The sequence below is a fragment of the Ranitomeya imitator genome, chromosome 3 (genome assembly GCF_032444005.1).
Source record: "Ranitomeya imitator isolate aRanImi1 chromosome 3, aRanImi1.pri, whole genome shotgun sequence".
Lineage (NCBI taxonomy): Eukaryota > Metazoa > Chordata > Amphibia > Anura > Dendrobatidae > Ranitomeya > Ranitomeya imitator.
The window spans coordinates 799,542,698-799,555,449 of NC_091284.1; the positions used below are offsets into that span (position 1 = coordinate 799,542,698).

A 12,752-nucleotide genomic window follows, 5' to 3' on the forward strand; every position below is an offset into this window, starting at 1 on the left:
CGCCAACCTGACACTGTCTATAGGTTACTCAGTACAATCTTCCTGGCCGATTCACTTTACAAGCGATTTTATAAAAGCAGGTCCCGACACAGGAAACATGAATAATAGGGTTGCTTCTGGTTTATTGGGGATTGCTATTCCTGTGACTTCAAAAATCACTTTAAGAACACCACAAGAGCTGGACAAGACCACCAGATGTGGACTAATGTGCCTTCACACTCCCCACAGCGCTAGCAAAAGTTATAGGTACCTGGGAACCATTTGTGCAAAACCGAAGGAACTGTACTTGATAGTGCATTTTTTACTTCACCACCCAAATTTAATATTCAAATTTACATCAACTTTGATCACCTGTAGTAATGACCCTGATAAAAGAAAAAACAGGTCAAGCTTTTTTGTGTATGTAAAAACCTCATGCAGCCAAGGAGTTATTGACCGCGTCATGGTCTTGTCACTTGACCGTGTGGCGTTTCCCTTCTAGTTCTTTTAATACATTTAAAGAATTTGTCTAATCTTCTTTCTTCAGGAGCGCAAGATTGATAGATTAAACTAGTGACATGGTCTGAACTATGTGCTTCCGATTCTGCTATATGAGGAGGCTTTGCCTCCGCAACATCAAGAAAACACAGAAGGACTGAAAGCGGCCAGGTCCAGCGATTCGGACAGCTTCATAGCTACGTTTCAAACAGCTTGCAAATGCGCACTCATTGCTTAGTAAACAGACCACCCTTGATAGACTACAGAACAATCTAGTAACCTAAGCAACAAGCAGTAAGCTATAAAATTAAAATCTTCTTAATTCTCAAGAACTTATGACTATAATTTAGGTATAAATTGCAAATTCACCCATAAAAGAAGCAGAGAAAGTGGTCAAGTCACTGTCCTTCAAGATCAGCACACTCCACTTCTGTTGCTGTCATCTTATTGTATTTAGGATTTTTTATCTTCATACATTTAAAATCAAATGATCTCATTGTTAACAGTGTGTTCATCTACAGGATAATGCATCACTTACTGGCTGCAGGGCGTACAACCACTAGGACCTTAATGATTCTGAGATTGGGGCTCTGGAATCCGGAATTGGTCTCTGCAGAGTCCCGTATTGAATGCAGCGGAAAGCTACTCTTGGCTTTCTCCAGCAGTCCCATAGACCCGGGAATGTTCTTTGCGGAGCCAGGTATTGAATCTTGGAATTCTCTGATTGTTCCCTAAAGCGGGGACTGTTCTCTGCAGAATCTAATCTTGAATCTTGGCTTTCTCCGATGGTCCAGTAGAACGGGGACTGATCTTTACAGAGCAACATCTTGAATCTTGGCTTTCTCCAACAGTCCCATAGACCCAGGACTGTTCTCTGCAAAGCCCTGTCTTGAATCTTGGATTTGTCTGACAATCCCGTAGAGCGGGGACTGTTCTTTGCATAGCCTCATCTTGAATCTTGTCTTTCTTCAATAGTCTCATAGACCCAGGACGGTTCTCTGCACAGCCCCATCTTGAATCTTGTCTTTCTTCAATAGTCTCATAGACCCAGGACGGTTCTCTGCACAGCCCCATCTTGAATCTTGGCTTTCTCCAACAGTCCCATAGACCAGGGACTGTTCTCTGCAGAGCCCCGTCTTGAATCTTGGCTTTCTCCAACAGTCCCATAGACCCGGACTGTTCTGTGCAGAGCCCCGTCTTGAATCTTGGCTTTCTCTAACAGTCCCATAGACCCAGGACTGTTCTCTGCAGATGGGGGTCTTGAATCTTGGCTTTCTCCAACAGTCCCATAGACCAGGGACTGTTCTCTGCAGAGCCCCGTCTTGAATCTTGGCTTTCTCCAACAGTCCCATAGACCCGGACTGTTCTGTGCAGAGCCCCGTCTTGAATCTTGGCTTTCTCTAACAGTCCCATAGACCCAGGACTGTTCTCTGCAGACGGGGGTCTTGAATCTTGGCTTTCTCCAACAGTCCCATAGACAATTAATGGAGCATAGTTGGAAAATGTGCACCTCCGATCCATTCAAGAAAGGGTTCTGTTGAGCCCATTTCTCAGGTTCTATAGACTTGATCTTGGAACCATGGTGGGTTCCCGTTGGTTTATAGGGGATAACCTAATATTTTGGAAATAACCCTTTAGAATAATCTAATCAGTGTGCCCAATAAGGTCAGCACATTTCTCTCCAACTGCTGTAATTATTTTCATGGCCTGATTGCCTACAGATTGTTTTTTTGACAATCCCTTCCAGGCAAAGCCCCCTGTCCTCACTAACCTAAGGTACCGTCACACAGTGGCATTTTGATCGCTACGAAGGCACGATTTGTGACGTTCCAGCGATATATCCGTGACGTTCCAGCAGTGGCTGACTGGCAAATTTTAGCCTGGGGGGCAAGCACACAGCAGTGGCCCATGAGTAGCGGCTCATCCTTAAAGGGGTTGTCGGATCTTATGCTACATGTCTACAGTCACTATGTGTGAATCCTCATATCATGCGTTATGAAGATTCTCTGGTGCCGGCAACAGGTGGTCTTGTGACTGCAAGCATGCGATATATATATTCCCAGCCACATTTCGACTAGACTGTTTTGGGCCTTGTTCAATACAGTTGCATTAGGCCATGCAAGTCTGGTCGGCATGTGACCGCATGTATGCAAATCACAAACTTACAGCCACACACCCGCCAAATGACCACAGCACTGCCAGCAATGTGAGAAGCACAAGTCTGCAGTCCAAAGAATGACAGAGTGAATGCACCAATGGCACACACACACACACACACACAGCCCCACTGTATAATGACAGACACATGCACAGCCCCACTGTATAATGACACACACACACAGCTACACTGTATAATGACACACAGCCCCACTGTATAATGACACACACACAGCCACACTGTATAATGACACACACATAGCCCCACTGTATGACACACACAGCCCCACTGTATGACACACACACACGCACAGCCCCACTGTATAATGACACCCACAGCCCCACTGTATAATGACACCCACACAGCCCCACTGTATGACACACACAGCCCCACTGTATAATGACACACACACACGCACAGCCCCACTGTATAATGTCACACACACAGCCCCACTGTATGACAGGCACATGCACAGCCCCACTGTATAATGACAGGCACACGCACAGCCCCACTGTATAATGACAGCCCCACGCACAGCCCCACTGTATAATGACAGGCACACGCACAGCCCCACTGTATAATGACACACACACACAGCCCCACTGTATAATGACACACACACAGCCCCACTGTATGACACACACACGCACAGCCCCACTGTATAATGACACACACACGCACAGCCCCACTGTATAATGACACACACACAGCCCCACTGTATGACACACACACGCACAGCCCCACTGTATAATGACACACACACACAGCCCCACTGTATAATGACACACACACAGCCCCACTGTATGACACACACACGCACAGCCCCACTGTATAATGACACACACACGCACAGCCCCACTGTATAATGACACACACACACGCACAGCCACACTGTATAATGGCATACACACACAGCCCCACTGTATAATGACACACACGCACAACCCCACTGTATAATGACACACACACGCACAGCCCCACTGTATAATGACACATAGACAGCCCCACTGTATGACAGGCACACGCACAGCCCCACTGTATAATGACAAACACACACAGCCCCACTGTATAATGACATACACACACCCACAGCCCCACTGTATAATGACACACACGCACAACCCCACTATATAATGACAGGCACACGCACAGCCCCACTGTATGACACACACAGCCCCACTGTATGACACACACACACGCACAGCCCCACTGTATAATGACACCCACAGCCCCACTGTATAATGACACCCACACAGCCCCACTGTATGACACACACAGCCCCACTGTATAATGACACACACACGCACAGCCCCACTGTATAATGACACACACACAGCCCCACTGTATGACACACACAGCCCCACTGTATAATGACACACACACACGCACAGCCTCACTGTATAATGACACACACACAGCCCCACTGTATGACAGGCACATGCACAGCCCCACTGTATAATGACAGGCACACGCACAGCCCCACTGTATAATGACAGGCACACGCACAGCCCCACTGTATAATGACACACACACAGCCCCACTGTATGACACACACACGCACAGCCCCACTGTATAATGACACACACGCACAGCCCCACTGTATAATGACACACACACACGCACAGCCACACTGTATAATGGCATACACACACAGCCCCACTATATAATGGCATACACACACGCACAGCCCCACTGTATAATGACACACACGCACAACCCCACTGTATAATGACACACACACGCACAGCCCCACTGTATAATTACACATGCACAGCCCCACTGTATGACAGGCACACGCACAGCCCCACTGTATAATGACAAACACACACCCACAGCCCCACTGTATAATGACACACACGCACAACCCCACTATATAATGACAGGCACACGCACAGCCCTACTGTATGACACGCACAGCCCCACTCTATAATGACACACACACAGCCCCACTATATAATGACATACACACACACACACACGCACAGCCCCACTGTATAATGACACACACACAGCCCCACTATATAATGACATACACACACACACATGTACAGCCCCACTGTATAATGACACACACACGCACAGCCCGACTGTATAATGACACACACACACGCAACAGCACCACTCTATAATGACAGGCACACGCACGGCCCCACTGTATGACAGGCACACGCACGGCCCCACTGTATAATGACAGGCAAACGCACGGCCCCACTGTATAATGACAGGCACACGCACGGCCCCACTGTATAATGACACACCTGCACAGCCCCACTGTATAATGACAAACACACACAGCCCCACTGTATAATGACAGGCACACGCACGGCCCCACTGTATAATGACACACCTGCACAGCCCCACTGTATAATGACAAACACACACAGCCCCACTGTATAATGACAGGCACACGCACGGCCCCAATGTATAATGACAGGCACACGAACGGCCCCACTGTATAATGACACACACACACACAGCCCCACTGTATAATGACAGGCACAAGCACAGCCCCACTATATAATGACAGGCACACGCACGGCCCCACTGTATAATGACACACACACGCACGGCCCCACTGTATAATGACACACACACTCACACACAGCCCCCCTCTGTATAATGACAGGCACACGCACAGCCCCACTATATAATGACAGGCACATGCACGGCCCCACTGTATAATGACACACACACACACACCCATTGTATAATGACAGGCACACGCACGGCCCCACTATATAATGACAGGCACACGCACGGCCCCACTGTATAATGACACGCACACGCACGGCCCCACTGTATAATGACACACATGCAGCTCACAGATGCACGCAGCACACACACGCACGCAGCTCACACACACGCACGCAGCTCACACACACGCACGCAGCTCACACACACGCACGCAGCTCACACACACGCACGTAGCTCACACACACGCACGCACGCAGCTCACACACACGCACGCAGCTCACACACACACGCACGCAGCTCACACACACGCACGCAGCTCACACACACACATGCACGCAGCTCACACGCACACATGCACGCAGCTCACACACACACGCACGCACGCAGCTCACACACACACACTCTCCTCATACACACACACACTCTCTCCTCATACACACACAGACACTCTCCTCTGTGGTGCAGGGGCGGCTGATGTCCATGTGCAGCTCTTCAGTTTCTCCTGCTCACAGCTCTGCACTGTCCCGGCACCTCCCCCATCTCTCCTTCTCTGCCGGGATAGCAGATAAGAGCAGGAGAAGCCGGAGCTCCGTGCACACACAGGCGGGTATGCCGGTATGCTGACCTTTCATCTTGGCTGCTGGCTCTCTCCCTCAGAGTGGCAGTGGCGCATAGGAGCTTGCTCATCACATACCCCTGCAGCCTGCATGTCAGGGCTGCTGGCGGGATGACACCATCGCGCACTACAGGTGCGCTATGTATTAGTCACTGCCAGTCCTCCAGCGGCCCTGTGCAGCTGCTTAGACACCGGCCCGGGGGGCATATGCATTTCTGCCACCTGGGCCAGCCCGCGCCTGCGTTCCAGCGATCTCGCTGTGTCTGACACGCTCCTGCGATCAGGGACCCCGCTGAGAATCGCACGTCGTAGCAGATCGTTTGAAACTTTCTTTCGTCGTCTAGTGTCCCGCTGTGGCGGCATGATCGCATGGTGTAACAAAGGTGTGCACGATATTGTATACGATGTGCGCATAGTAACCAACGGCTTCTACATCGCACATACGTCATGAAATTATCGCTCCAGCGTCGTACATTGCAACGTGTGACAGCAGTCTACGACGCTGGAGCGATATTGTTACGATGCTGGAGCGTCACGGATCGTGCCGTCGTAGCGATCAAAATGCCACTGTGTGACGGTACCCTTAGGCACTTGAGTGAATAGATCAGTGTTTCCCCAACCACTCAACCCACTCTTCTCCTGCTGCTGTCCCCCGTGTTTATTGGATAGAATGTGTTTCTTCGTCAATCACTTTAAATCTGGGAATCTTATAACAAACAGGGGTTCGGAAAATGAAATGGTGACTTCCAATTTTGCTCACATACTGGTTTCGGGACATGGCGCTCGTCCAACAGTAAACAATGAAAGAGTTAAAAAGCTGCCTATCTAAGGAAGACAATAGGACTGCAATCCTTTTACCAATATCTCTGCTTGACTCCGGGCTGTTTCAGTTCACAGGATCAGTATCTCCTCCATAATGAAGGATTGGAGACAGATCTGCAGCTTCTAGTCAGGCTGAGATTTTCTGAGATTCCGGAGCCACCGAGCTGCATCACAACACAGCCTTGTGCTTTTATCAGGATTGCCTCCACTTTTCCTCTGATCTCACAATAGCATAAACCTTCCGCTGTTATTTCGCCAGAAACATCTATTATTTAACCCATGAAAGATGTATTTATTTCTACGGGTAAACTACAGTCGAAGAAGATATCTATTCTAGTTTGTTACTAATGTATCGGTATGATATATAAAACATATATATAAAAAGCAATAACGTATAGTGCAATAGATTGTGGCCCGCACAATAAATTACCATTAATTTCTGAAATCATAATAACAGATAATATTAGAGAATTGCCTAGACCTAGCTAGTAAAAAATATACTCTCGGGGGTTTTACTGGTTGTCATCCAGCTTTATCGATATTAGTATTTGAGGTTTTCTGCCTATGGTGGTGAGACTATGGTGCTAATGCGGGTGAGATTATGCTACAAATGCTGGTGAGACAATGCTGCCAATGCTGGTGAGACTGGTATGCCAGTGCTGATGAGACTATGCTACAAATACTGATAAGACTGTGCTGCCAATGCTGGTGAGACAATGCTGGTGAGACTGGTCTGCCAATGCTGGTGAGACAGGGCTGCCGATGCTGGTGAGACTGGTCTGCTGATGCTGGTGAGACTGGTCTGCCGATGCTGGTAAGACTGGTCTGCCGATGCTGGTGAGACAGGGCTGCCGATGCTGGTGAGACTGGTCTGCTGATGCTGGTGAGACTGGTCTGCCGATGCTGTTGAGACAGGACTGCCGATGCTGGTGAGACTGGTCTGCCGATGCTGGTGAGACTGGTCTACCGATGCTGGTGAGACTGGTCTGCCGATGCTGGTGAGACTGGTCTGCCGATGCTGGTGAGACTGGTCTGCCGATGCTGGTGAGACTGGTCTGCCGATGCTGGTGAGACAGGGCTGCCGATGCTGGTGAGACTGGTCTGCCGATGCTGGTGAGACTGGTCTGCCGATGCTGGTGAGACAGGGCTGCCGATGCTGGTGAGACTGGTCTGCCGATGCTGGTGAGACTGGTCTGCCGATGCTGGTGAGACAGGGCTGCCGATGCTGGTGAGACTGGTCTGCCGATGCTGGTGAGACTGGTCTGCCGATGCTGGTGAGACTGGTCTGCCGATGCTGGTGAGACAGGGCTGCCGATGCTGGTGAGACTGGTCTGCCGATGCTGGTGAGACAGGGCTGCCGATGCTGGTGAGACAGGGCTACCGATTCTGGTGAGACAGGACTGCCAATGCTGGTGAGACTGGTCTGCCGATGCTGGTGAGACAGGACTGCTAATGCTGGTGAGACTGGTCTGCCGATGCTGGTGAGACAGGACTGCCAATGCTGGTGAGACTGGTCTGCCGATGCTGGTGAGACAGGACTGCCGATGCTGGTGAGACTGGTCTGCCGATGCTGGTGAGACAGGGCTGCCGATGCTGGTGAGACTGGTCTGCCGATGCTGGTGAGACAGGACTGCTAATGCTGGTGAGACTGGTCTGCCGATTCTGGTGAGACAGGACTGCCAATGCTGGTGAGACTGGTCTGCCAATGCTGGTGAGACAGGACTGCCAATGCTGGTGAGACTGGTCTGCCGATGCTGGTGAGACAGGGCTGCCGATGCTGGTGAGACTGGTCTGCCGATGCTGGTGAGATAGGGTTGCCAATGCTGGTGAGACTGGTCTGCCGATGCTGGTTGAGTATATGCTGACGATGTTGGTGAGACATGGTACTTCAGGATGCATCAGAAAAGATAGAAGGTATAGATAGAGGTCTAGACAGTTAATGTAATTAGTATTACTCAGATATACTGTCACTCACATGATTGTGTTTTCTTTTTTATCTTCCTTTGACCTTTTTTTAACGACATAGACCTTAGATGTTTGACAGGAGCCATATCTCTCCAGCAAGGAGGAAGAGTGTCTGTCAAACACCTTTAGTATTGCTAATCTCTAGGGAAAACAATATAGCTCCATGGGTAATAACTGTTAGAAAGTATGTCTAAAATGTAATGTCCATGTGTTGGAGTAAGGAAGGTGTTAATAGTCTGCCAAATCTCTTAGGGTGTGATGAATAAACACCGAAACAAAGACTTGTATAGAGGTGTGACTATGCTGTGTGGACACAGGGAGCGTCTTTACTTATTATGCAGCTACGTATTCTGTTACTAGCTATCATGTAAGAAATGTCTGAATTTATAAACATAATTCATATATTAATGAAGCCTATAAATTAAACGGACACTCAAAAACTTGTCAGAGAGTTTTGAAAATCATAAGCTGTGCATTTCTTATTCTCACTGGCCGTAAATTGAATCCCGGGGACTTCTCTGAGTTAAAGCTGTTAATGCAGTGTGGTAGTAGCAGAACTCAAAGTTCCTGAACTCCAATGCAAGATCTGTATCAGGGCCTCCATCTACCATGTGACATTTATAATACTAGTGCCCTCCCTTGTGTTAGAGGGATGTAGGGGTGGGCATACCACTGGTGCAATCCCAAGAGGAAAAGGGGCCACATCCACCTTCAAATCAGTAAGCAGCTTCTGTCACAGGGGGCCCATATACCGTTCTTGCCCAGGGGCCTTCTTCCGTCTGTGTCTGCCACTGGAAAGATGTCCACTTAGGCACCAGGGCTGTTACCACTGCACCTCATATAGGAACACCCCTGGTCCATGCTTATCCCTTCAATGAGTATTATACACCTTTTTGTAGATTTGCCTATGGTATTAGTTTAAAACTATATTTTATTTTTTTTAAAGGGAATTAAGGACATTTCGCTTGACAGATTTATGCACGGTGGAGCCAATGTTACAGGATTCCAATTGGTTGATTTTAATACTCCAATAGTAACAGAATTAATGCAGCGTTGGAAGACGTTGGACCAGCGGGAATATCCAGGATCGGAATCTCCACCAAAGGTATTTTTTTTCCTAAATCGATAAAACATGATGCCAATAGGTACGGTCAATTCATGACATAATGAGTTACTCCCACTAGATAAAGAAGATAAATGGAGAACTTCATGATATACCCAAAAAGAAAGGGACTATTCCTTATTTTAAGGTACAAAAGAGAATAGTAAAACCAAAAACACTCAGTTTGAAAACTGTTCCTGTTCCTGTTCCTCTTATTTTAAGGTAGTAGGTAGGACCATCAAGACCATTTCTTCTTAACTTTGTGGCCAATAGGATTTAAGAACAATTGGCTAAGTGCGTCCTTGTGCTGTCGTTTCTGACTTCTGTGGCCAGATCTTTGGCACATCTGGAAAGTAGGTTAGAACGATAATCAGTGGAGGTATTAAAGTGCTGGTGCAGAAATTGCCCCATTTGCCCTCCTTATTATCCGGCCATAACCATACTATGTGAAATAAAGTGTGCTACGGTATATAATCATATTAAAGAAGCACTACCATCACATCTTTTATCCTCTTAATATATTGCAGTCATCTTATTATACAGCACTCTGTACTTACAATTGCATATTTTGCCTTTCTACCCAGATAATTCTTCTCTTTTCCCTTAGGTCTATGACATCACATGATTAATAACTGACTAGCTGAATCCTTCTAAGCTCTATGTAGAAAAAGGAGGTCAATTTTCCCTGCATCAGTCACTGCAAAAGTCCCTGGCAGGGTCGAGACGGGAGCAGCTGGGTCAGAAGTTGAAAAGGGGAATGATTATTGCAGAGATAAGAGACTTCCTGTTTCTACATAGAGCAGAGAAAAGAGAAGAATTATCTGGGTAGAAAGACAAAATGAGCAATTGTAAGCACACAGTGCTATATAATTTGATGACTGCAGTATATTAAGAGGAGAAAAACTTTGATGCGATTGCTTTTTTAATATACAGTATGACCAGCACTTTTACTCAGTTCATACAGCTGCAAGAAAAATGTTGCTAATGGCAAACCACACCAATTAAAAATACATAAAAATCATTAAACATGTGTTAATGCACCCATGTGTATCTTCTGCAGCGAACCACATAAAAACTAAACAGAAAAACACCCAAATAAAGTTTTTTTTTTAACTTGAAGGCATAAAAAAACTGCAATCATAAATCACCAATCATTATACATTTTTATAGCCTCCATACATAGCTGCCTTTACACGGTGGATGCGGTGTGTTACTGATAATGAAGTGGAGCCTCAAATCAACTTTCTTTTCTGAGTCTACTAAAGGCTGTAGTATGATAGCTTAAAAGTTTCCTCCCATGAAAGGCTAAGACCCCGATTCATCATTGTCTTTGCGCCTGTTTTGGGTCTTGTGCCTTTTTATATTTGCACCCAATTCATTGCTGTATGTACGCCTTCTTTTAAGTCTATTTTATTTGTGCGCTACCTTTTGTTTTTTTTTTGTTTTTCACTTTGTGAGTCTAGATATTCTAGCCTGATTCATCAATTGTGATTTTGTAAGAAGTCACAAAATTTAACACAACATCAATCCAGTCCTTTTTCCCTTGGGAATATTCTTGAATATGCCAAAATTTGGTTGTACTTTTTACGAATTTTGGTGCCAATGCGTGACTTTTCACAGTCAAAGTCTCAAAAACTAGTTCAATACAGGAAGAAAGCCCTTTTTTTTTACTTTGTGACAAATTCATGAATTTCGTACACTATTTTCATGAATTTGGCACCAAAAGATGCAATTAAGGACACAAAACAAAAAAAAGAAAGTGAGTACAAAATAGGTCAAATGATGAATTCCGCCAGTAGCGTCTCGTTAGTGTTCAAAGTAAGCACATTCAGCACTGCACATTGAAGTCACCTGCTCCTACAGAAGCTCCTCAGAACCAAATACAAATCCTAGGTGTTTTGGAAAACAGTATTTTCTGAAATGCGTAGGAACTTTTTGTTTTGTTAATCTGGTGGAGCTATGTGAACGTTCCAAAATTGTTATTTGGGTGCTTTTAGGTTTTGTTTTTTGAGTGGTCGACTCTAGTGGGTATATGTGAGCTCAGAGGCATAGTGACACATGTTTACTGGTTTTAATATATATGATCCATTAAGGCTAGTTTCACATTTGCGTTTAAATCCGCAGCGTTTAATACGCATCCGCAAGGGGTGGAAAAAACGCATATAAACGCGTACAAACGTGGCGTTTTTTAGACGCATGCAGTAAAAAAAATGTCGCGTTTGTACGCGTTTATATGCGTTTTTTCATGCGTTTGCATTTTTGGTGCGCATGAAGAGAAATTTCACAAGAGAAAAATCTAGATAACCAGACACCGCCAATGGGACTACAGAGGGCGTGTATTATGGGATTTCAATATATAGACCCCTGAACAGCTGTAATCTTCAGATTTTGCTCCTGTATCCTGTGTCATGATGGACCTTCACATGGAGAGCTTTTATTTCAACCTGGATTTAAGCATCACGCTGTTTCTTGCCTGTGCTTTTGCTTGGGAGCAAGACAGAAATCGCGAAAGATGGAGAAGTAGACAACGTAGGCGTTTTTGGAGACACCCCATTATCGAACTACGTGAGAGCCGTGGAGCCTATCACACGCTGTATGGTGAGCTTAATGCCAACCCAGAGAAATTCCAGGAATATACAAGGATGTCGCAAGACTCGTTCCGGGATTTGCTTGCTCGTGTCCAAGGAGCCATACGGAGATAGGACACCCAGCTCCGTAGAGCGATTCCACCCGAGGAACGTCTGCTGGTTACATTAAAGTACGTTCCAAATCTAAACCAATGACAGTCCAAATTTTGTGTTTTCTGTATGTTTTAGGTATTTTCCTTTCTTTCTTTAGTGTAACCACACCATAAATAGAATAGATTGTAATTTTTTGGAGGTTTGTTTTTCTTACAGATTTCTGGCAACCGGAGAGAG

At 46.4% G+C, this 12,752-nt stretch overlaps 1 protein-coding gene across 5 annotated transcripts in view; it reads left to right on the top strand.

Annotated features, from left to right (window-relative positions):
- GRIA4 (glutamate ionotropic receptor AMPA type subunit 4) overlaps nucleotides 1-12,752 on the top strand; it is a 491,449-nt gene that overhangs the window by 304,232 nt on the left and 174,465 nt on the right. For all 5 annotated transcript variants that reach the window (XM_069759215.1, XM_069759217.1, XM_069759214.1 and 2 more), the window contains exon 6: nucleotides 9,679-9,837. In XM_069759215.1, coding sequence (XP_069615316.1) covers nucleotides 9,679-9,837 — 159 coding nt within the window. The remainder of the gene's footprint in view (nucleotides 1-9,678; nucleotides 9,838-12,752) is intronic.